This window comes from Somniosus microcephalus, chromosome 10, assembly GCF_052327205.1.
Source record: "Somniosus microcephalus isolate GS21.2 chromosome 10, FLI_Smic_1.0, whole genome shotgun sequence".
Classification (NCBI taxonomy): Eukaryota; Metazoa; Chordata; class Chondrichthyes; order Squaliformes; family Somniosidae; genus Somniosus; species Somniosus microcephalus.
Window position 1 is genome coordinate 189,917,788 of NC_140996.1, and position 26,883 is coordinate 189,944,670.

Here is a 26,883-nt window from a genome sequence, read left to right on the forward strand (position 1 = left end):
TACATTGGGAATATCCTGTTGTCTAAAACAACTGATGCCCATTTTTAAAAATTGGTTTATTGAGTTGCAAAAGATATTTTGTTCTCAATTATATCTTAGTGGTAGCCAATTGTGATAAGGCACATTAAAGTCATAACTTTTGTTTTTAGGAATGTTACCCATTCATCTTTTCTTTCTGAGGTCGCAGATCTCTTGAACTCAAAGGGTATGTGTTAATCACAGCCCAGAATTGCTCTTGAACCGAACACCTGCAAAGTACTTGAGAGTGACCAGTTTTCATTCCTTTATGCTCTTCGAAGAGAGTGAGCGACACAACTGGACCCCGATATTCCTCTCTTCTCCCCCTAAATATTGACGCAAGTCAAGTGGATCGCAGTCAAAGCAAGCTGACGTAGTCTGAAACCGCCTTGATTTCTGGGTTTAGCATTTTCATTAACATTGGCCTGATGTTTCCCAGGCATGGGCTTACTCTTGGCAATGGCCTGTACCCAGAACAAGGGGCGGTAATTAGCTGCTGCTGTTGCAGGACTCTCCAAAAACAGCTTACCTTCTGGATGTCTGCCCGGTGGCATCTCTGCACCCCTCAGATCCTCTGACCTGAGCGGGGCTGGGTGCAACGCTTCTTCTGGTGTACTTCCTAATGGGCACCTGCTTGGTGTACCTGCTGGAAAATAAGGTGGAAGACCCCATTTGGACCCTCCCACCTCTTTTGCATGGCTGCCCGATGCTTGTTCCTGCACCACATCCAGGTATGCTGCTTCCCCCTTGGGGAGGATGCCCAGCAATTTCTTGGGTAATGTAGACTGGGTGAAGACCCAGTATTGTGGGTCTCTGCCCCCTTTTCTTTTCCTCTGTGCCTGGAATCTGAGCAAAATCTGCCCAGCATTTCTTCACAGCAGTTAAGTGGCATGACTAATCAAATTTGTGTGCCAGCACTGTGTGATGATGGTATTTATGTGACTGTGTTACTCTATTGCCCAAGTAAACTATAGTCTTCAAATATCTGATCATCTCAGAAATGAGGTGATGAATACATTGTTTCAGGACAAATTATATTTTTTCTTGTGTTTGCTTTGCTTTGCTTTAGGATGTAAAAGCTATTGTGACACACTCGATTCACAGTGCAATCCATTCTGTTGGTGGTATTCAGGTTCTTTTCCCACTTTTTGCACAGTTGGACTGCCATCAGCAAAATGACAGTCAGGTGGAGACCACAGTCTGGTAAGTTTTAGAAGAAAAATGTGTGGATACAAAACCTCAGTGTTTGGACTACATATCCTGGGAAAATGTCTAAGCATAAATTATACCTTCATGCCTCAGATGCCAAAGTGGGAGCATTCTATTGTTCTGATATGGATGAATCAAATAGCATAATATTTAGGGTCTTTTAGGACTGTCAATTATTTCTTAATCTCCCAGCCTTTTGGGGAAGTGATGGGAAATTTACAAACATGTCTTACTTAAGTTACCATTAGCTCTGTTGTACTTGACAGCTAGCCTCCATAGAGAATATTATATTAATTATGGGTTGGATCAATTGTTCAGTGCTTTTTGCCTCATTTTTGTATTGATTTTCTGCACCATCTCTCACTGTTCTTTGGCCAAGAAAGCCTGCTCCAAGTTCTTTGGCCAAGAAAGTCTGCTCCATGTGGGAACATTGACCCATAGAAATTTATAGCACTGAAGGAGGCCACTTGGCCCCTTGTGTCTGTGCTGGCTCTTTCCAAGAGTAATTCAAAACTAATCCCAATGTCCCAGAGCCTTGTATATTTTCCTGCTTCAAATATTTTTGCAATGTTCTCCACATCAACCACTCTCTGTGACAAACATTCTATGCTTCAACAATGCACTGTGTGAAGAAATTTTCTTAACTTCTCTCCTCTCAGCCTTCATTGCTCCTTTGGAAATGCTCCTAGTATCTCAAGTCTCTCCTCATAACTATAGGCTCCCATTCTTGGCATTATCCTGCCGAATCTATGCTGTACTTTATTTATGGCTTTATTGCTCTTTCTATAAACTCAACACTGCACATAATGCTCGAACAGTGGTCAAACCAGTGTTTTGTACACGTCTGGCCACTGCAGTCCACACCTTTTGTAAACCTTCCAGTGGACAATTACATCTTTATATACCTCTTTATCTTCCTACTGGAAGGTGCACAAAAGGTGTGATGTGCAGTGACCACATCTGTTGCCATGTGAGTTCCTGAATGAATTTGGAAACTCATTGGGGGAGAAATTGGGCTGTGTAGTGCCCGTTTTTAGGCGTTACGTGGCCTCCTAACACCTAAATGGGGTCCGAGATGTGCACGCACACTTCTGACGGGAAGTGCGCCGGACACCATCTTGGTAAACGGGTTTGGACGTGCACGTAACGAGCAGGCAGATTATGATATCAATCAGTGTGATTTGACACTAGCGCTGCCATTTTCAAACTCCATGCTCCAGTCTACGCCCTGTCTTAACCTCGCACAGCTAGACACGTGTTAAAAAAAATGAAGGCCCCCCCCCCGCCCCCCCACCAGCACTATTTAAAGGGATCAATGAACTACTTACAGGTTAGTTGTTGGATTATTTCTTCTGGCTACTGGTGCAATTGTAGGTGTTTTTGGAGCTTTCCTATACTTGGCTAAAGTTTGAATAGTCTATGCGGAGTGGTTTAGCTGATCCTGAATCAAAAGGGACTCCACTCCCTCAGTGTGCAGCTGGTGTGCGACCACAGGTCATCACCAGGTGAATGACCATTATTCTGACAGCAGTCACAATTCCTTTATTATGCAGCAGTTCTCTGTGCCACCTGCATTTGCCTAAAATGTTTAGTGACAATAATAATAAACAAGTCAAAGGCTGGCTACTGGGCGACAAGGGTTATCCACTCATGACATGGCTAATGACTCTGGTCTGGAAGCCACACACACGTGCACAGCAGACCTACAGTGAGAGCTATGCTGCCACAAGCAACATTATAGAACACACCATTGGCATCCTCAAGCAACACTTTTGCTGCCTGGACCACTCTGGAGAAGCCCTGCAGTACTCAGCTGAGCAGGTATCAAGATTTGTCGTGGTATTCTGCATACTGCGCAACCTGTCCGTTATGAGGGAACACATATAGATTGGGCTAACCAAATTAGTAACAATACTGTGGAGGAGGAATTCCTGGAGTGTATACGGGATGGTTTCCTGGACCAATATGTCGAGGAACCAATTAGAGATCAGGCCATCTTAGACTGGGTATTATGTAATGAGAAAGGATTAATTAGCAATCTTGTGCGAGGCCCCTTGGGGCGGAGCGATCATAATATGATAGAATTCTTCATTAAGATGGAGAGTGAAGTATTTGACTCAGAGACTAGGGTCCTGAATAAAGGAAACTACGATGGTATGAGGTGCGAGTTGGGTAGGATGGCTTGGGGAATGTTACTTAAAGGGTTGACGGTGGATATGCAATGGCAAACATTTAAAGATCGCATGGATGAAGTACAAAATTTGTTCATCCCTGTTTGGCATAAAAATAAAACAAAAAAGGTGACTCAACCGTGGCTAACAAGGGAAATTAGGGATAGCATAAGATCCAAGGAGAGGACATATAAATTGGCCAGAAAAAACAGCAAACCTGAGGATTGGGAGCAGTTTAGGATTCAGCAAAGGAGGACAAAGGGATTAATTAAGAGGGGGAAAATAGAGTATGAGAGTAAGCTTGCAGGGAACGTAAAAACTGACTGTAAAAGCTTCTATAGATATGTGAAGAGAAAAAGATTGGTGAAGTCAAGCATAGGTCCCTTGCAGTCAGAATCAGGGGAATTTATAATGGGGAACAAAGAAATGGCAGACCAATTAAATACATACTTTGGTTCTGTCTTCACAAAGGAGGACACAAATAACCTCCCAGAGATGTCGGGGAACATAGGGTCTGATGAAAGGGAGGAACTGAATGAAATCAGTATTTGTAGCGAAATGGTGTTAAGGAAATTGACGGGATTGAAGGCCGATAAATCCCCAGGGCCTGATAATCTACATCCTAGGGTACTTAAGGAAGTGGCCCTAGAAATAGTAGATGCATTGCTGGTCATCTTCCAAAATTCTATAGATTCTGGAACCGTTCCCATGGATTGGAGGGTAGCTAATGTTACCCCACTATTCAAAAAAGGTGGTAGAGAGAAAACGGGGAATTATAGACCGGTAAGCCTGACATCGGTAGTGGGGAAAATGCTAGAGTCCATGCTTGACTTATCTACTGGAATTTTTTTGAGGATGTAACTGGTAGAATAGATAAGGGAGAACCAGTGGATGTGGTGTATTTGGACTTGCAGAAGGCTTTCGATAAGGTCCCTCATAAGAGATTAGCGTGTAAAGTTAAAGCACATGGGATTGGGAGCAAGGTACTGACTTGGATAGAGAACTGGCTGGCGGACAGGAAGCAAAGAGTTGGAATAAACGGCTCTTTTTCCGAGTGGCAGGCAATGACTAATGGGGTACCGCAGGGATCGGTGCTCGGACCCCAGCTATTCACAATATATATTAATGATCTAGACGAGGGAACTAGATGTAATATCTCCAAGTTTGCAGACGACACAAAGCTGGGTGGGCGTGTGTGTTAGGAGGATGCCGAGAATCTCCAGGATGATTTGGACAGGTTGGGTGATTGGGCAGATGTATGGCAGATGCAGTATAATGTGGATAAATGCGAGGTTATCCACTTTGGTGGCAAAAACAGGAAGGCAGATTATTATCTGAATGGCAATAGATTGGGAGAAGGGGAAGTGCAACGAGACCTGGGTGTCCTTGTGCACCAGTCGCTGAAGGTAAGCATGCAGGTGCAGCAGGTGGTTAAGAAGGCAAATGGTACGTTGGCCTTCGTAGCGAGAGGATTCAAGTACAGGAACAAGGATGTCTTGCTGCAGCTGTACAGGGCCTTGGTGAGACCACACCTTGAGTATTGTGTGCAGTTTTGGTCACCTTATCTGAGGAAGGATGTTCTTGCCATGGAGGGAGTGCAGCGAAGATTCACCAGACTGATACCTGGGATGGCAGGAATGACGTATGAGGAGAGATTGGGTCGATTCGGCTTATACTCGCTGGAGTTTAGAAGAATGAGAGGGGATCTCATTGAAACTTATAAAATTCTAACAGGACTAGACAGACTAGATGCAGGAAGGATGTTCCCGATGGCGGGGGAGTCCAGAACCAGGGGTCACAGTCTAAAGAGAAGGGGTAAGCCATTTAGGACAGAGATGAGGAGGAATTTCTTCACCCAGAGAGTGGTGAACCTGTGGAATTCTCTACCACAGAAGGCAATTGAGGCCAATTCATTAAATATATTCAAGAAGGAGTTAGATATATTTCTTAAGGCTAAAGGGATATGGGGAGAAGGCAGGGACAGGGTACTGAGTTTGGATGATCAGCCATGATCTCATTGAATGGCGGAGCAGGCTCGAGGGGCCGAATGGCCTACTCCTGCTCCTATCTTCTATGTTTCTATGTTCTATGTTTCTACCTCTTGCCACCACCTATCGGCGAGAAGCTGAGGAGGAGGAAGTGGAGGAGAAGGAATTGCAACAGGAAGTGGAGGAACATGAAGAGAAAGGGAGGCTACACTGTAGACGGCTCCTTTCTGCTGGACTCTATGTGATCAAATAATTCCTGAGTGATATGAGTAACCTCAACCACACCTTCCCATTCACCAACAGCCCCATGCTTCTTATCTTTACTCTATCACTGACCATCACATCATCCTCTTTCTGACAACACCAATATAAAAACCACCAGAAAATGCACATTCTAATCCAATTTTATAAATTCAATCATGACATAATACATACAAAAATAAATTAAGCCCCCTTGTACTTTCCCTTAGTGCCTGTCTTCCGTTTGCCTTTGCCTATCCTAGTGCTCCTACGAGATTCTTCCCTAGTGACTGCAGCATGGGTGATGGAATGCTGCTGATCTTCAATTGAGGAGACTTCAGATGGCCTTGGAGGGTGACCTCAAGCAGCTGTGGGCCTAGAAGCCCTGTCTTCAGACTGCACCATCTCGGCCTGGGCTGGCTGGCTGACGGGCAATAGCAAGGGCACTGGTGAGTGGCAGTGGTAGGAGCAGGAATGATGTCATCATGAGAGAGATGTAAGAAGTCACACAACACCAGGTTATAGTCCAACAGCTTTATTTGAAGTCACAAGCTTTCGGAGTGCTGCTCCTTCGTCAGGTGAAGTGGAGAGATGCATAAAGACACAGCTTATATAGTCAGAGAATAATGTCAGATGTTTACAGGTAATCTTTCTAACTGCCATTTATCACACCTCGGCAGAGAGATAATCACAGTAATCAAAGGTGTGAATGGTGTCCAAGCAGGTCAGTCAGGAAAACATTACATCAAAGAACAATGAGGTGGGGTCACAAGGGGTCAAATGTTGCAGATGCTGGGGTTGTGTGAAAAAAAGACAAAAAACATTTTTTTTGCTGGAAATCACAGCAGGTCTGGCCACATCTGTATAGAGAGAACAAGCCAACGACAACTCGAGTCTGGATGACCCTACGTCAGGTGGGGTTACATGTAGCGTGACATGAACCCAAGATCAGGTTTGTGCTCCGTGGAGCCACTCCCACTCTCCTGGGGTGGTGCCTCAGCAATTCTACTGATCTGTTGGAGAACAGATTGATGGGCTGCTGTGACGCTCTGGAAGCCCCTTTGAACAGTGGTATCCGGAGCCATGATGGCAGCAGTCTGAGCTTCCACTGCAGCACTCTGACCTTTGATGGAAGCTATTTGTGCTGCAGTGGAGGCTGTGACATCAGACGCTGGATCATGGTGGGTTCTGCAGGTGTGCTGATGGAGGTGATCACCTGTTCCATGTTGGAAAGAATGGGCACCAAGATCTGTGCAAAGCCATGTACCAAGTTGGTGGTGATCTCCTCCATGTTCCTTGACTTTGAACACAGGCCTTCTAGCAGGCTTTCCAGTGCAAGAAGCATTTGGTTACGTACACCTATCTGTAGCCTGGCCCATCAAAGTCCTCATGTGACTGCTCTGCAGCACAGCTATTGTGCGACATTGCCCTATGGTGAGCTGGCTCCTGCACTATTATTTCCCCCTACCCTGGCTCCTGCGCACTTGTACCCGGTGTCTTACCACGTGCAGATCCTTCCTCCTAGCCTCTAAAATGCAAGCCGTCAGTCTCTGAGCTGGTGGCTGCAAGTGTAAGATTGAGTGACAGTGTCTTTGCTTTTTCCCTGTCTTCTTCCTCCTCTTCCAATGACTGGGAAGGTTCCAGTTTTTGGGTATCTGAAATGAAAGAGGGACATGGGTTGGATTATGGTGAGGGGAGAGGAGAAAGTAAGAAGTGCGTGGTTACACCATCTGCAGCTGGTGAGTCAGAAGCGATTGTGGGATGAGAGTGAAGTGGGATGAGAGAAGGAGGATTAAGTATGCAGATGCCCTCCTCATTGATCCCTCCAGTCCTGCCAGTGACCACGGCCTCAGTGATGGCTCTTCCCATGATGGCCAGCACTGTCTCCTCATAGGGGTTAAAACATGCAGGCGCATTTGTCCTCCTCCAGTTCTTTTCTGTTACCTGCTGTTATGCGCCACCTTCTCCTTCAAGAAAGAGGGAAGCTTGTCATTGAGTGTCCTGCAATATGTTTGGGTGATGTAGTTGTCATGTTTGAATAGCTGCCAGTGTGTGCGAGTTGTGAGTTGTGGGTGCAAGGCTTGCAACAGTGTGAGGGTGAGGTAAAGCATATGAATTTTAGGGTTGAGTACTGATTGATAGAGATTGTTGGTAGGTGGGTGATGGTGGTGTAGAGAATTGAGCAGTGGATGAAGCTAGTGGTGCAGTTGCTAGATATGCTATTTAAAGATGAATTCACTCGCCTTGACAACTTGTGTCAGATCGTTAAACTTCTTCCTGCACTGCATCCGTGTTCTTGGAAGAACACTCCTGGCATTGACCTCCTTGTTCCTACTGCCTCCTGCCCCCTGGAGGATACAGGACGTCTCTCCTTTTCACTTCTTCCATCAAGACCTCCAACGCATTGTCTTCAAGAAAATAACCATGCACAGTTAAGCCAAAAGTGGGGTGGAATGGGAAGGTGTGAAAGACTGAATAATTCAAAATGTCATCTGTCTGTTAAATTACCAGCATGTTTTGATTAAGATTGTAAATTGATTGAGATACGTAGATCACACAACTTTTTTTCTTAACTGTTACTTTATTTGTATCAAAATAATGTACGGGTACTTAAATTCTTGTGGTCCCGGATAAAAACATCAAACCCATTGTGCACACTAGCAGCCGTCAATGTGGGTATTGTTTCTGTTGTAACGCTTGTTATTGAATTAGTTCGTCATCTAGCAATATATTCTGATTTCACCACATAAATTGAGAGCTGCAACATTTATATGTCTGCATAAATTTTAAAAAAATTATTGATTTCCTAAGTTAAGAAAAGAAAGACTTGCATTTAGATAGCACCTTTCACAATGTCAAAACGTCCCAAAGCACTTTACAGCCAATGAAGCAATTTTGAAATATACTCACTGTTGTAGGAAACACAGCAGCCATTATGCACAACAAGGTCACACAAACAGCAATGATATAATGACCAGACAATCTGGTTAAAAACTATTGAGTGAGAAAACTTTGCACTCTTTGTTAATGCCACTGAAACACAAAGTAATTATACCTTTTAATTAACAGAAATATATTGTAGATGCTGATGTGTGAGATTCAGAAATGCAATCTGACTATTCAAACTGAACACTCTGCTGATGAGATCTAGTATGCATTCACTTGTTTCCTGACATTAAAAAAAGAAAGACTTGTATTTATAAAACTCCTTTTTTGACCTCAGGACGTCCCAAAGCGCTTCATAGCCAATGAAGCACTATTGAAGTGTAGTCACTGTTGTAATGTAGGAAACGTGGCAGCCAATTTGCACACAGCAAGCTCCCACAAACAACAATGTGGTAATGACCAGATAATCTGTTTTAGTGATGTTGATTGAGGGATAAATATTGTCCAAGACACTGGGGATAACTCCCCTGCACCGCTTCTAAATAGTGCCATGGGATCTTTTGCGTCCACCTGAGAGAGCAGACGGAACCTTGGTTTATCGTCTCATCCGAAAGACAGCACCTCCGACAGTGCAGCACTCCCTCAGTACTGCACTGAAGTGCCAGCCTAAATGTTTTTCACAAGTCTCTGGAGTGGGACTTGAAACCCCAATCTTCTGACTCAGAGCCACGCATGATACTTGGGTCCTAGGATAGTTGGGTCCTAGGATGTGCATACATCGCACTGCCGATGTCGTGCATATTGCATTATCAAGCAGCAAGCATGATGATATTAGCAAAACTGTGTGCATCTCAGGATCCAATAAGAGCAGGGAGAATTCCTATTTTTGCAGAAATCAGGCAGAAAACATTTTTTACTAACCCACCAACCTGGAAAAATCTGACAATTTATTAGTGTAAATTGTTTAAAAAATGATTTTAACGGTCCTCACCAACTTTGGTGATTTTCTTAAATTGCCTATACACACAGGTGCAGGAAGCAAAGATATAATTTCAGTTGTTGGAAAAGGTTCCTGGGTGACTTTGGGGTTGAGCTTTGTGAGACTCACTTCAATTCACAAGCCTGAAAGAGAAGTGAGTCCAAGTCTGCTGAAGAGTGCATGCCCGAAACCTCATTACCTGTCTTTTCTGTTTACAGATGGTGACTGACTTGCTGTTTAATTCCAGCATTTTTTATTGTTATTTGGGATGAGTACTGCCAGATAAATGAATGCTGTGTTTGCTTACATGGCCAGGGACAAGGCATTAAGGGCTCCAGACTTTAGCATTATTACTATAGATGTGATCCAGTCTTTTAAATTCAGTTTCCAGGCCAGTATTGATTGACATTTGTACTGGCAAGGTAACCAGGACACTTCTGTTCATGAATGGCAACAAGGTGGTTTCATTGCCCACACGTGCGCACCCTTGCTTTTGGCCAAATCTGTCTTTTCGGTCACAAACAATGTTGATACAAGTTGATTGTAACGTTGACACTCAGCTGTGGGATCCACTTCACACCAGCCAACCAATGCCAGCTGTTCAAAGAAACTGAATAACAGGGCATCAAATGGTCAGCCTCCTCAAAGTGATTTCACTAGGGACGACATTGAGTTATTTTCCTCTGTGATTGCGACCACCTTTCAAAAGGTAGCTATTCTTGTTCAAGTGGCAATAGCTTCATGTTAATAGAACAGACCATGCTCCGTCCACAAGTGTTAACGAGTGTAAAGAGCGTTAGAATAGTTAAAGGCAAGGTGGGCTGGTGCACTGACTGGTGGGCACACATTTTGAGGCAACTAAAAGGTCATATTTTTCTCACTTCTTTGATGAAAAAGCTGAGAATGGAGAATACAGAGGAAGAAGCCCCTTTTCAGGAGGGGCCTTAGCCCTCCGTCGGAGACCCCAAGCACAACATTTCAGTGTTTGTTTTATCTGGCAAATACAATACTCATTGATTCCCAGTTATGGTTGCAACGTTTGGCAGCCACTGGTATAGGCAAAGCTACCATCATTGACCTGGTGAATATAGTTTCCAGCTAGAGATTTGTTGATTTTTCTTACCATCTCCTGTGTAGGCTTGGGATAACATATGGATGCAGTGGCACCCTGGCGGGAGATTTACCAGTGTTTTCTCAGCTACAAACCAGGTTTGAAAAGTGATTTAATCTGAGAAGGCATGGAAGTAAAAAGAGAAAGTGCCAGAAATACTAAGCTGGTCAGGCAGCATCTGTAGAGAGAGAAACAGTTAACGTTTCAGGTTGATGACCTTTCCTCAGAACTGGAAAAAGTTAGAGATGTAACAGTTTTTAAGCAAGTGCAGAGGCAGGGACAGGTTGGAGGGGAGAAAAGAACAAAAGGGAAGGTACATTTATGACTCTTATCGGTGCTGCTTCCTGCTCTTGCCCCGAACTGGAAAATTCCATCAACTTTGCTTCAAATTTCCACCCCTCCTTCACCTTCACATGGTCCATCTCCGATTCTTCCCTTCCTTTCCTCGACTTCTCTATCTCCATTTCTGAGAATAGGCTGTCAACCAATATCTATTATAAGCCCATTGACTCCCACAGATATCTTGAGTACATTTTGTTGTGTATGTAACCTGTTCCACCTTAAGAGAGCTTAAGCCTGTTCCACCTTAAGAGATGTACTACTTTCTCAGGCTGCTGTAGACGTAATACCGGGGGTGAACACACCGGTATATAAGCACTGTGCAGTAATCTTGTATTCAGTGTAGTCCCTACCTCCAACCAGTAAAGACCTGTTTTTATTGTTACTCATTAGTCTGTTTTAATTAACTAAATAATTCACAGACTTAACACTGGCGACGAGTCAGGTTCTTACCCTGCGGCAGTTATTCCACGGCGGTTGAAGAGAGGTTTCAAACCTCACCACTCACCACCCCACTGGAAGTGACAGGCATTAGGACCCTGAAGCCTCCATCAGCTTGTGAACCGGAGTAGAAGACAGGACTGGGGAAGAGAGAGGTATAGGGCGATAGCGATCGGCAGATAAGGGCCGGGCCGCTTTCAAGTGCGAGGCGCAGCCGGGCCATCGATCGCATCCGCTGATAAGGGCCGCACTCGGGGGCTGAAGGGAGACGGCGTCGGGGGACGGGTGAAGACCGCCAAGCGCGGGAAAACCGCCATTTTGTGGGCGGAGGACGACGGCAAGAGCGGGAAGCCGCCATCTTTGATAACAAGTAAAGAAAATAAAATCTGAGAAATTGCAAATCTACAATGCCTAAACACGGGAATATTAGCACCTTTGATAGTGACCTCGAAGATTGGGCCATATATGTTGAAAGAGTAAAAAATTATTGTGAGGCCAATAAAATTCGTGACCAAGATAAAGCTCTAACATTATTAAATTTAATGGGTGCGAAGACATACGGGCAATTGAAACACCTGTTATCACCAGATGAACCGGCGGATAAGACGTTCGATGAGATTGTTACTGTCCTGAAAGATCATCTAAACCCCACGCCGCTGATGCTAGCGGAACGATTTAAATTTTATGACAGAAGGCAGCTACAGCATGAAAGCAATGCTGAATATTTGCTGGAATTGCGTAAATTAGCGAAATATTGCCAGTTTGGAACGGGACTGACAGAGGCACTTCGAGACAAATTTGTGTGTGGTTTATTTAAACAAGATACACAAAAGCGACTGCTCGAGGAGAATGAGCTGACGCTTGAGAAGGCGGTCACTATGGCAGCAGCACACGAAGCTGCAGCGAGAGGCACGGCAGTAATGCAGCTACGGTCACCGGAGCTCAGTGCACACAAATTGGGTGTGAGTTCTGGCAAATGTTATCGTTGTGGAAAGACAACGCATGATCAGAACCAGTGTTGGTTTAAAAACCAAGAATGTAGAACTTGTGGTAGGCTTGGACATATAGCTAGAGTATGCAGGTCAGCGAAGAAGACCAGCAACAAGAAGTCACCGCAAGGAAAATACGCAAAGGTACACAAGGTGACCGAACAGGAGTCCGATTCAGACGCTAGCAGTAATGAACTGGCTAGCTTAAGAGTACTCAACGCTGGTAAGGGTGCAGACCTCCAGACAATTTGGGTCACTCTTCAGATAGAAGGAGTCCAAGTAAAACTGGAATTGGACACTGGATCGGCATTGACGGTCATAAATAAGAAAGATTACGGAAAGTTATTCCAACATATTCCCCTACAGGATACGGGGATTATATTGGAAACATACACGGGGCAAAGAGTGTACCCCATCGGGAAAATAGAGGTTGCAGTGGTCCACAAGGGTGAAGACAGTCAAATAATGGACTTATATGTGATATCTGAAGGAGGTCCTCCACTACTAGGACGGGAGTGGATTAGGAAAATGAATATGGACTGGCATTTCCTACAAACAATAACGAGTGAGAACTCGGTGAAGATAGTCGGCCCAGACTCTGGAACGGATGATGGTAAGCCCAACTCAGGTGCAAAAGACAAAGTTTCAGCACAGAATTCCACTGAGCAACAACAACATAGTTTAACTGTGGATTCTGAGTCTGGCAAGTCTACTGATGTGCCCATTTCTGAGGGACACCGGGCTCGAACTCAACTCCATTTCAAACTACAACAGCAATTAGAACAAATGCTTCGCCGTTTTGAGCAAGAGTTGAATGCAACGAAAGAGTTCTTTGATATAGAGTTGGGGAATCTGGAAAGACAACAGAAGCAGCTGATGGAGAAAATGGAGCAGGAGCACACAAAACGTCTGATGTCAGAGGAGTTAACGGTCAGCCAACTCCTGCATATGCTGAAGGACAGGACTCTGAAATGGGAAAAACTTGAACATGAACTTCAATATTCAAACGAAAGGGGTTCGGAGCTCTCAAAGGTTATTGGAAGAGCTGAGGTGGCAACACAGACTGAGATGACTGCAACAGAGCAGCCCTTGGATGCCAAAAGTACGCTGACTCACGTCAACGTAGAACAACAGACCGCTGAAACAGCTGCTCCGGTAGAGGGATTGCATAGTCCGATCAATCAATCTCCAAAGGAAGTTGAAGTATTAAAATCACAAATGAGGTCACTAGTAAACGACTTGCTGAAAGCCCAGAAAAAGCTGGATGCAGAGGTACACATGAAGAAGTCTCTTCAGGAAAGATGTCTGGATTTGGAACAAGAGCTGGCTAACGTCCAGCTGGGTATGGAGGAAATAGACGACCCTCTCACTGGTCTAGCTCAGGACGACACCGAATATTACTATGACCTGGTGGACGACACCGAATATTACGATGTCCTGTCCTGCCCAGCTTGTAACTTCGACTCCCAAAGTGCAGAAATCATGGAGGAGCACCAAAAGTCTACGGAACATCGGGAGAAGCTGGCTCTACGACGGAAACAGGAGGAAGAGAAGGAGGAACTGCGCATGCAGCTGGCAGCTGTGGCAGCTGACAATGGAGCCCAGAGAGTCTCCAAGAAGCAGAAAAGGAAAAGTAAAAACAGAAGATGACCCATCTGAACCATTATCACCTCTACCAGATCACACACGTGGTCCCTCCGAACGGAGCCAAATCAGTTCGGAAGTTCAAGCTGTTAAATCCATGAAAGGACTATTGAATGAGTAACGTGAACCGACTACACCACAGAGATTGAATCTGTGAACTGTTTTCCGCAGAGACTGAATCTGTGATATGTTACGTTAAACATGAAGTTATATATGTATATATGTTATTACGTTATGTTAAATGGGGGGGATGACTATAAAGCTAAGAAGGGAGGAGTGTTGTGTATGTAACCTGTTCCACCTTAAGAGAGCTTAAGCCTGTTCCACCTTAAGAGATGTACTACTTTCTCAGGCTGCTGTAGACGTAATACCGGGGGTGAACACACCGGTATATAAGCACTGTGCAGTAATCTTGTATTCAGTGTAGTCCCTACCTCCAACCAGTAAAGACCTGTTTTTATTGTTACTCATTAGTCTGTTTTAATTAACTAAATAATTCACAGACTTAACACATTTCCTCCCACCCCGCTTCCTGTAAGTATTCTGTTCCATTCTCCCAGTTTCTCTGTCTCTGTTGCATCTGTTCTAACGTTGCTACCTTTCACACTAGTGCTTCCGATATGTCTTCCTTTCTCCTAAACTGAGGATTCCCCTTCACCGTGGTTGACGGGGTCCTTGACTGTGTCAGTTTGATTTCCTGCACTTCTGCCCTCACCCCTTCCCCTCCCTCCCAGAACCACGATAGGGTTCCCCTTGTCCTCGCCTTCCACCCCACTAGCCTCCACATTCAATGGATTATCCTCTGCCTTTTCTGCCACCTCCAGCACGATGCCACTACCAAACACATCTTCCCCTCCCCTCCCTCTGCAACACCCTGGTCCACTCTTCAATTACCCCCAACACCCGCTCCCCTTCCTCCAGGACCTTCCCATAGAAGTGCAGGAGATGCAACACCTGCTCTTTCACCTCCTCACTTCCCATCATCCAGGGCCACAAACACTCCTTCCAGGTGAAATAGTGATTTACTTGTACCTCTTTCAACTTAGTATACTGTATTCGCTGTTTATGATGTGGTATCCTGTACATTGGGGAGACCAAATGCAGATTGGGTGATTGCTTTGCTGAACACCTCCGTTCAGTCCACAAGCGGACCCTGAGCTTCCGGTTGCTTGCCGTTTTAATTCTCCATCCCACTCCCCTCTGACCTCACTGTCCTCGGCCCCCTACACGGTTCCAATGAAGCTCAATGGAAGTTCGAGGAACAACACCTAGGCCTAGAAATTCAGTTGTTTGCGCCAGCCGCTAGTGCCTTAGGAGGAGGAGATGTGGGGCACTAGGCGGCTAGCGGCCGGGCGCAGCGCGATCTGCGCCTCTCCCCAACTTCAGTAAAGATTTAGCGGCGGCGCAAAGCCTTTGCGCGCGCTCAGCTGCGCGCGCAGATCCTGACGTCATTTCATCGTGCAACGCCCTTTGTGCGCCCCGAACCGGAAATTCAGCGGCACCGCCCTTCTTTGCACCTGGCGCCCCCAGCAACTGGTAGAGGGGAACGGTTCCCAGTCGCTGCGGGGCACGGGGGGCGCTATTTAAAGGGGACTCCTCCTGCAGTATAAGTGGCAGCCATTTTGTGCCAGTCCCTCTGTGTGAGAGACGGATATTTGGAGAGAGACAAAGGCAGAGAGCTTTCCGCTTTGACTCAGCGCTTGCACAGGCACTTGTGGCTTCAGGCCAGAGCTTTGCACTTGGATTTCACTTTCAGTGCCATAGCCTTGAGTCGCCACATATAATGGGGACTGCAATGGGTGGAAACGTTGGCTTTCTGCATTGCATTCAAAGGGATCAGAGACGCTGTGAGAGAGTGCCAGTCATGGTCAGACGGAGATGGGCCAACGGGCGTCGGCACAGGAGGCCTTACCCACCCAGGGTATACCGCCAGCTGTTCTCGTATCTGAACATGTCTGAGGAGCAGTGTGTTCGGAGGATGCGATTCAGAAGGGAGGTGGTCACTGAGATCTGCCACCTGCTTCGCAGAGATCTGCAGCCACAGCTGAGGAGCAGGACGTCTTTGTCAGTGGCAGTGAAGGTGACAGTGGCTCTCAACTTCGATGCCACTGACTCCTTCCAATCCGCTACTGGGGACATTGCCAACATCTCCCAGTTCGCGGTACATTGCTGCATCCGCCAGGTGAACAATGCCCTTTTCAGAAGGAGACGTCAGTACATCTCCTTCCCCATGACCCTGGACAAGCAGCAAGAGCGTGCAATCGGGTTTGGAAGAATAGCGGGCTTCCCCATGGTTGAGGGCGTAGAACTGATGAACCAGCAATGGTCAGGCCTTGCTTCAGGGCTGCAGTGTGCAGGGCATGGCAGCCAAACAAGTCGACCCTTCCCCTTTAAGAGCTGACCGGCGCCAGCGTGTCTGCCTTCATTGAGCAACTCGCTGCACCTGCGCTGCGCCCGTCCTCGGTGTTAGCGCCCCGGATCGCCGGCTTAGCACCTAATGATAGTCGTGCATCGCCTGTCTTAGCGCAGCAGCAACCTCTTTGGGCGATGCCACTGAATATCAGCGAAGTTGCGCCGGGCGCAAACTTTAGCGGCCGCCCGGCTGTAGCGCCCCAAACGTGGCTATACTGAATTTCTAGGCCCTAATCTTTTGATTAGGCACTTTACAACTTTCTGGTCTCGACACTGAGTTCAACAATTTCAGATCATAATCACTGCTCCCATTTTTTTGGGCAGCAGGTGCTGGTAATGGTTCTACTGTTGCCATTTACAGCACCTCTAGACCCATCTTTTATTTCTTAACTTGTCACATCACCTTTTGCCTTGCACCACCATCCTTTTTGTCATTTAATCACTTCTGCCTTCCACCATATCACAGACCTTCTCTTTTGTTCTTTCCTTCCCTTCCCCCTTTTCCCTGCCTCTGCACTTGCTTAGAAACTTACATCTCTAAATTTTTCCAGTTCTGATGAAAGGTCATCGACCTGAAATGTTAACTCTGTTTTTCTCTCCACAGATGCTGCCTGACCGACTAAGTATTTCCAGTGTTTTCTGTTTCTATTTCAGATTTTCAACATCTGCAGTATTTTCTTTTGTATTAAGGTATGGAAGTAGTTGGTTACTTGGTCAAATCTTCAGGCTCATGGAACTCTACAGATGTGGATTGCTTTGTACAAGCTCTCTGGGTGAACTTCATGCATAAGCAGGGTAGATGAGGGTAGTGCGTTTGATGTAGTGTATATGGACTTTAGCAAGGCTTTTGATAAGGTTCCACATGGCAGACTGGTCATGAAGTTAAAAGCCCATGGGATCCAGGGCAAAGTGTCAAGTTGGATTCAAAACTGGCTTGGAGACAGGAAGCAGAGGGTAATGGTTGATGGGTGTTTTTGTGACTGGAAGGCTGTTTCCAGTGGGGTTCCGCAGGGCTTAGGACTAGGGCCCTTGCTTTTTGTGGTATATATCAACGATCTTGACTTGAATATAGGGGGTATGATTAAGAAGTTTGCAGATGATACTAAAATCGGCTGTGTGGTTGATATTGAAGAAGGAAGCTGTAGACTGCAGGAAGATATCAATACATTGGTCAGGTGGGCAAAACAGTGGCAAATGGAATTCAATCCGGAGAAGTGTGAGGTAATGCATTTGGGGAGGGCTAACAAGGCAAGGGAATACACATTAAATGGTAGGACACTGAGTAGTGTAGAGGAACAAAGGGACCTTGGAGTGCATGTCCACAGATCCCTGAAGGTAGCAGGCCAAGTAGATAAGGTGGTTAAGAAGGCATATGAAATGCTTGCCTTTATTAGCCGTGGCATAGAATACAAGAGCAGGGGGGTTATGCTTCAACTGTATAAAACACTAGCTAGAGTACTGCATGCAGTTCTGGTCACCACATTACAGGAAGGATGTGATTGCACTAGAGAGGGTACAGAGGAGATTTACAAGAGTGTTGCCGGGAGTAGAGAATCTTAGCTATGAGGAAAGACTGAATTAGGCTGGGTCTATTTTCCTTGGAACAGAGGAGGCTGAGGGGAGACCTTATTGAGGTGTATAAATTTATGAGGGGCACAGATAAAGTGGATAGAAAGGACCTATATTCCTTTGCAGAGGGGTCAAAAACCAGGGGTCACAGATTTAAAATAATTGGGGGAAGGTTTAGAGGGGATTTGAGGGGAAATTTCTTCACCCAGAGGGTTGTGGGGGTCTGGAACTCACTGCCTGAAAGGGTGGTAGAGGCAGGAACCCTTACCACATTTAAAAAGTACTTGGATGTGCACTTGGGATGCTCTAACCTGCAGGGCTACGGACCAAGAGCTGGGAAGTGGGATTAGGCTGGATAGCTCTTTGTTGGCTGGCGCGGTACACGATGGGCCGAAATGGCCGCCTTCCGTGCTGTAACTTTCTATGATTCTAACCCAATTTGACAAAGCCACAGTGCACATCTCTGGCATGGATCAAAGTGAAGTCAGAGCCAACCTCAGTGACATGAGGCAAGCTGTGCATTTGGAGCAGCTGTGTACAATGAATACCTTGTAATTGAAGGGCACTGGATCAAGAGTGCCAACCCAGTTTATGCCACTTCACATGATTATGGATCTCAGAGTTTTATGCTTGTTCACAGCACTGGCTGAGTGGGTATAGAGCTCCCCTTCACAGGTAAAAACCCGATTTGGTCAACAGTAGGCCATAAAGCTTTAAGAAGCAACAATAAAGCATCTGCATAATTCTGGAAATTACTATTTAAGCATTGGCAAATTGTACTTCAAGGTCAATACAAACAATAGTTCTTTTGCTGGGAAGAAGTGTTAGGGAAAGGTCTTAATGCTCCAGAGGGAGCTAGTAGTGGCTCAGAATTAAGTTATAGAATTATGGATTTTTCAACACTGGAGGGCACCTGTGCAGGCTGTTTGAAAGAGCTATTCATGTAATCCTATCCCCATGCTCTTCGCAAGTTTTCTTTTTCAAATGTCATCCACTTCCCTTTTTAAACTATTATGGATTCTGCTTTCACCTTTATTTCTGTAGGGGATGATCTCAAATTTATGCCCTCTAGCTACTGCCTCACCAACCAGTGGAAGTAGTTTTTCTCTATTTACTTTATCAAAACCCTTCATAATTTTGAACACTTGATAAGGTTGGCTACTATTCCCCCCCCTCCCCCCCAACTGGATGGGTGGAATGCATGCAATTATTTCAGAGAGCCCTAACTCAATTTATCAGATGCTTGGGTTTTAGAAACAGTCAAACAAGGTTATATTCTCCACTCTTTGAGGGCACCTTCTCTGATTCAAAGGAATTCTGTACTTAGGATAATCCAAGGGATGTGTTGAGCTATGAATTTGCATATACTGGGGTTCTCTTTGGTGAGGATAACTCAATGTTCAACTCCCAGTAATGAGGGGAGTTTCTGCACATCTTCAGTCTTGGACTTTGAACACTTTCATTCAGAAGAAATGGTGCTGCCCAGATTACAGTTGGCTGTAGTTGGTCTGAAAGACACGTACTTCCACTTTAGGACTAACACAACATACAGGAAGCACCTCAGGTTAAACGCTGACAGAATGAACCATTTGTACAAGGTGCTGCCATTTGGTCTGACCTGAGCCCCCAGGGTTTTCACCAAGTGCCTCTTCGTAGTAGCAAACTGTGGGAGAAGGAATGTACTCTGTGTTTACCTGTACTTGGACAACTGACTAGTCTAAATGTCCTCAGTGGAATTTCTGATGGAATCAAGTTAACAGAGTGTTAGTCCTTCTGGAGTACCAAAGATTTATCAACTACTCAGACAAGTTCGAGCTGCATCCTACAGAGGAGCTGTTCTTTATTTGAGCCTAGTTCCAGTTGGAGAGGGTGCAGAGAAGATTCACCAGGATGTTACCTGGGATGGAGCGCCTCAGCTATGAAGAGAGACTGGACAGGCTGGGGTTGTTTTCCTTGGAGCAAAGAAGGCTGAGGGGGGACCTGATTGAGGTGTACAAAATGATGAGGGGCATAGATAGGGTAGATAAAGAGGAACTTTTCCCCTTAGTAGGGGGGTCAATAACAAGGGGGCACAGATTCAGGGTAAGGGGCAGGAGATTTAGGGGGGATTTGAGGAGGAACTTTTTCACCCAGAGGGTGGTTGGAAGCTGGAACTCACTGCCTGAAAGGGTGGTAGAGGCAGGAACCCTCACAACATTCAAGAAGCATTTGGATGAGCACTTGAAATGCCATTGCATATAAGGCTATGGACCAAATGCTGGAAAATGGGATTAGACTGGGCAGGGAGGGATGGGCGGCGCAGACACGATGGGCCGAAGGGCCTCTTTCTGTGCTGAAAAACTCTATGACTCTATGACTATGACTCTAAATGGGCGTATAGTGTCTGTTACAATTGCAGCAGTCCAGGCTCATTACTCTGTAATGAGAATATGGTTCCAGTCTACCTGCTTGTCCTAGACATAATGGCTGGGGGCTACCTTTATAATGCCACATACATGCCAATGTACGCAAAACTTAGATTTCAATTTTGTTGCATAGTGGTTTCTATCATCTTTTCCAAGAAGTTACCATTGATCTGCAAGTGTTTTATGGCCTTCAGTGACAGGTTTAGAGAGAAGGGGGCAGGCACATATGTAGTGAGGAACCTGCTCAGTGATTCAAAGAGAATCAACTATCTCCAGCTTATAATACTTGGCAGGTTTTGGAATGAATCGGCACTGCCACAGCAGTCTGTAGCAAAACACTGGGAGAGTTAATCCCGAGTGCTTTGCAGTACCACATGTCAGATTTGGCACTGGTGCTGATGGATTATAAATGCAATTCCAGCCCCGAGGGTGGGAGACCGACAACAGGATCAAAATTTATATGACTAAACTATACAGGCCAAAAGTACATTTGACACTTTAGTTTCCTCTTGTATATGTGCAGACATATACGCAACTCATAATACAGCAGATATATCCTTGGTGCATACAAAATCCAACACCATGTTTTGGAGAAAACTGGAGCCCCAAATCTGTGTGGCAAGTTATAAACTGGTTGATATGAGTGAAAAGGCATTATTTGATTTGATTGTAATTTGATGGTGCAAAACAAGTAGCTGTGTATAATGCTACTGAGCTGTATACACCCAAGGACATACTAGCATGGCATGATACCCCCTTGGCTACAGCTATCATGCTGTTGTCATTTCAATTGCACAACATTGTAGCCGTTGTAGCAGAGCCTGGTCTCCAGTCATCTTGGATCCCCTTGCCATTGGACCAAGACCTTGCTCTGTCAAGCCCGTGTGGTAGCTGGTGTGCAACGGCCACCCCACGTTAAAAGAATTCACGCACAGGCATCTTCCACCCTTTAAAATGAAGAAGAGAAGACAACATTGTAAATGAAATCTGAAGCAAAAATATTCTGGATAAGTGCATACTTTACATCTCATTCATCATTTGTCACAGCACTATATACACTACTAATGACAGAAATGTAAATAGGATACTAAACTGAAATTTATCTATTTGTACGTGGTTATAGTATTTTTGATTTGGTGCTTGCATAAGTATTGTGGTAAACCCAGGGGATCCTGTTGTCATAGAGTCATAGGCCTAGAAATTCAGTGGCCTGCGCCACCAGTTTGCGCCCAAAGAGGGCTTTTGCGCCACTGTCCAAACCTACCGCGATATTTAGCGGGGCGCTAATGGCGGCGTTAGCCTGTAGCGCTGCGCCGCCACCGATGACGTCATCGGTGTGCGCAGCGCCGCGCTATCGCCCCGCTGGCCATATTTGGTCGCCGCCGCCTCCTCCGCGCCGGCCGCAAACAGCGACCGGTACACAGGGGCCTACCTGTGCCGGTAGTGGGGCGAGTTAAGGTGGAGGTGTGGCTGGCCGCTTTTACGGCGGCTGCCTGCCTGCACCTCCATCCCCGGCCTCCTACACCACCACCACCCCCCCCCCCCCCCCCCCCCCGCGGCATTGCCGGCTGTTTCCCGAGAGCCCGGCACTTCTCCTTGGTGCCGGGCTCATTTGCCGGCACTCGCGAGCGGGGATCGTGCTGTTGCAGGCACCTCCCTCTTAAGAGTGAGAGGAAGGCCTGCAGTACCGCAGGCTGCCGTGCCACAGCGGGTGGCGCTGCCACACTTTGCACGCCGATATTCAGTTTCCGCGCCCCAAGCGGGGCGCCGAAACCCTTGTTTAGCGGCCGGCTTCCACTTGGGGCGCTGAAACTGAATATCCCGCTGGCGCAAGTGGCTCTGCGCGCAGCGGTAATTCCGGCGCCCAGGCGAGCTGGGCGCCCCAACCTGAATTTCTAGGCCATAGAGTTATACAGCACAGAAAGAGGCCCTTCGGCCCATCGCGTCCGCACCAGTCATCAAGTCCTGTCTAATCTAATCCCATTTTCCAGCATTTGGTCCGTAGCCTTGCATGCTATGGCATTTCAAGTGCTCATCCAAATGCTTCTTGAATGTTGTGAGGGTTCCTGCCTCTACCACCCTTTCAGGCAGTGAGTTCCAGATTCCAACCACCCTCTGGGTGAAAAAGTTTTTCCTCAAATCCCCTCTAAACCTCCTGCCCCTTACCTTGAATCTATGCCCCCTTGTTATTGACCCCTCTACTAAGGGGAAAAGTTCCTTTCTATCTACCCTATCTATGCCCCTCATAATTTTGTATACCTCAATCCGGTCCCCCCTCAGCCTTCTCTGCTCCAAGGAAAACAACCCCCGCCTGTCCAGTCTTTCTTCATAGCTGAAGCACTCCAGCCCAGGTAACATCCTGGTGAATCTCCTCTGCACCCTCTCCAAAGCAATCACACCCTTCCTATAGTGTGGCGACCAGAACTGCACACAGTACTCCAGCTGTGGCCTTACCAGCATTTTGTACAGCTCCATCATAACCCCCCTGCTCTTATCCAAAGTAGAGATTATGTGCAGCAGCAGTGTCTTTAACTTGGATCTAGTTGCCACTGATTTTTGTATCTTGGATGCCAGGATTAGATTTAGATGACCTATTGTACCACCATTCCATTTCTGAACTGACTATCCTGTAACCTATTTAAAATCATTAGGATTCTGCCTGATATGAGGATGTAAAATACAGAGAAAGACTTGAAAAAATTGGGACATTTTTAGTTAGAACAATGCACATTACAGGTCGACATGATAGAAGTGTTTAAAATTTTGAAAGGATGGGACAGTGTAGATAGAAGCAGACTGTTTCCAGCAGCTAAGGGATCTAGAATGAAGGACCATAGATACAATGTGTAAGAGATTTAGACCAGAGAGCAAGAGAAAATTCTTCATATAGACAGTTGTGAGGCTATGGCATTCACTTAGAGGGTTGGTAGTTGAAGCAGAAATTGTCAACTTTCAAGATTAGATTGGATAGCTCAATGAAGGAAAAGAGGATAAAGGGATATGGGAAAGGACGGGTAAATGTCATTAGGATTATTTCCTTGCGTGGAGAGTGAATGCCAGTGGGGACTGGTTGGGCTGAATAGCCTGTTTCCTTGTTGTAACTTCTATGTATTTCTAAATGTCACCTAAAGATAGAGACTGGTGATGAGTGCTCTGTGTAGACGTTTGAGAACCAATGCTTGGAGTTTTATCTTTCCTCTTCAGCACTGCTGTGAGTGTGTATTATAATCATAGCTATCTGCTCAAATTGCTGTGATTTTCTTTAAACTGCACCAGTTTTAGCAATTAATCTGTGGCATAAAAACATATCTTCTTGTTACAATTACATTTTCTAGTTTTAAAATAAAAATCTGAGTATTGGAGGGATGGAACTTTGCCCTTTATCATGGAACATGTCCCTAGATAATGAAACGTACCTAGATCAGTGGAACAAGGTGTGTCTAATGATAAATCAACCAACTCCTCTTTGTGCCCCAAATCAAATAATTTTAAGATAGAACAATTTATTAGTGATTTTGTTTTTACAACCAAAATGAGCTATTTTGAAACGATATCAAATGCTATGAAACGGACATAACAACAGAAAATGCTGGAAAAACAGCAGGCCAGGGCAGCATCCGTGGAGAGAGAAACAGAGTTAACGTTTCAGGTTGATGACCTTTCGTTAGAACTGGAAAAAAGCAGGAAATGGAAAGCAGGTTTAGGGGCTGGGAAAAGGGGGAGGGGATGAAAGAACAAAAGGGTAGACATAGACATAGACATAGACGATAGGAGCAGGAGTAGGCCATTCGGCCCCTCGAGCCTGCTCCGCCATTCAATGTGATCATGGCTGATCATCCAAATTCAGTACCCGGTCCCTGCTTTCTCCTAATACCCCTTGATCCCTTTAGCCTTAAGAAATATATCCAATTCCTTCTTGAATATATTTAATGAATTGGCCTCTACTACCTTCTGTGGTAGAGAATTCCACAGGTTCACCACTCTCTGGGTGAAGAAATTCCTCCTCATTTCTGTCCTAAATGGCATACCCTTTATCCTTAGACAGTGACCCCTGGTTCTGGACTCCCCGACCATCGGACACATCCTTCCTGCATCTAGTCTGTCCAGTCCTGTCAGAATTTTATAAGTTTCAATGAGATCCCCTCTCATCTAAACTCCAGCGAGTACAAGCCCAATCGATCCAATCTCTCCTCATACGTCATACCTGCCATCCCAGGTATCAGCCTGGTGAATCTTCGCTGAACTCCTTCCATGGCAAGAACATCCTTCCTCAGATAAGGTGACCAAAACTGCACACAATACTCAAGATATGGTCTCACCAAGGCCCTGTGCAACTGCAGCAAGACATCCTTGTTCCTGTACTCAAAGCCTCTCGCTACGAAGGCCAACATACCATTTGCCTTCTTAACCGCCTGCTGCACCTGCATGCTTACCTTCAGCGACTGGTGCACAAGGACACCCAGGTCTCGTTGTACTTCCCCTTCGCCCAATCTATTGCCATTCAGATAATAATCTGCCTTCCTGTTTTTGCCACCAAAGTGGATAACCTCACATTTATCCACGTTATATTGCATCTGCCATGCTTCTGCCCAATCACCCAACCTGTCCAAATCATCCTGGAGTTTCTCAGCATCCTCCTCACAGCACACACGCCCACCCAGCTTTGTGTCGTCTGCAAATTTGGAGATATTACATCTAGTTCCCTCGTCTAGATCATTAATATATATTGTGAATAGCTGGGGTCCAAGGACCAATCCCTGCGGTACCCCACTAGTCACTGCCTGCCACTCGGAAAAAGACCCGTTTATTCCAACTCTTTGCTTTCTGTCTGCCAACCAGTTTTCTATCCAAGTCAATACCTTGCCCCCAATCCCATGTGCCTTAACTTTACACGCTAATCTCTTATGCGGGACCTTATCGAAAGCCTTTTGAAAGTCCAGATACACCACATCCACTGGTTCTCCCTTATCTATTTTACCAGTTACATCCTCAAAAAATTCCAGTAGATTAGTCAAGCACGATTTGCCTTTTGTAAATCCATGTTGACTTTGTCCGATCCTGTCACTGTTTTCCAAGTGCTCAGCTATTACATCCTTTATAATGGACTCTAGCATTTTCCCCACTACCGATGTCAGGCTTACCAGTCTGTAATTCCCCGTTTTCTCCCTACCACCTTTTTTGAATAGTGGGGTAACATTAGCTACCCTCCAATCCATGGGTACTGTTCCAGATTCCATCGAATGTTGGAAGATGAGCAGCAATGCATCTACTATTTCTAGGGCCACTTCTTTAAGTACCCTAGGATGTAGATTATCAGGCCCTGGGGATTTATCTTCCTTCAGTCCCATCAATTTCATTAACACCATTTCCTTACAAATACTGATTTATTTCAGTTCCTCCCTTTCATCAGACCCTATGTTCCCCGACATCTCTGGGAGGTTATTTGTGTCCTCCTTTGTGAAGACAGAACCAAAATATATATTTCATTGGTCTGCCATTTCTTTGTTACCCATTATAAATTCCCCTGATTCTGACTGCAAGGGACCTACGTTTGACTTCACCAATCTTTTTCTCTTCACATATCTATAAAAGCTTTTACAGTCAGTTTTTATGTTCCCTGAAAGCTTACTCTCATATTCTATTTTCCCCTTTTTAATTAATCCCTTTGTCCTCCTTTGTTGGATCCTAAACTGCTCCCAATCCTCAGGTTTACTGCTTTTTCTGGCCAATTTATATGTCCTCTCCTTGGATCTTATGCTATCCCTAATTTTCCTTATTAGCCACAGTTGAGTCACCTTTTTTGTTTTATTTTTATGCCAAACTGGGATGAACAATTTCTGTAGTTCATCCATGCAGTCTTTGAATGTGTGCCATTGCCTATCCACCGTCAACCCTTTGAGTGACATTCCCCAATCAATCCTACCCAACTCGCGCCTCAGACCATCATAGTTTCCTTTATTTAATTCAGGACCCTAGTCTCTGAGTCAACTACTTAATTCAATTCAATTTTATTTGCCATATGTACTAGTACAATGGAATGCTTACTCCCCGTAGGGACACCTCAGCTATTTTTACAGCGCCATGTTCAGAAAGTCAATTCTGAATGAAGAATTCTATCATATTATGATCGGTCAGTGATAGGATAGAAAGCAGGAGAGATTAAGAGACATTGAGAGACATTAAGAGATATTCAAGGCGAGAGGAGGTGGTAATGGGACAGGTGAAGGAACAAAGGATGGCTTTAGATGGGGTGTGAATTGCGCTGGCAGAATGAGTGACAGCTGCCATGTGGGAGGGAAGAAAAAAAAATTGTGGATAAAAAAAAAGTAGAAAATATATATATATGTGATAGGGGCCGAGGTTATGATGTGGAAATTGTTGAACTCTATGTTGAGTCCAGAGGGCTGTAGAGTGCCTAATCGAAAGATGAGGTGCTGATCCTCGAGCTTACGCTGAGCCTCCGTGGAACAGTGCAAGAGGTC

The 26,883-nt window shown here is 45.5% G+C and overlaps 1 protein-coding gene across 2 annotated transcripts in view; it reads left to right on the forward strand.

Annotated features, from left to right (window-relative positions):
* Positions 1-26,883, forward strand: part of LOC147111942 (neurobeachin-like) — a 1,011,877-nt gene that overhangs the window by 278,728 nt on the left and 706,266 nt on the right. For both annotated transcript variants that reach the window (XM_085999351.1, XM_085999350.1), the window contains exon 10: positions 1,088-1,221. In XM_085999351.1, coding sequence (XP_085855477.1) covers positions 1,088-1,221 — 134 coding nt within the window. The remainder of the gene's footprint in view (positions 1-1,087; positions 1,222-26,883) is intronic.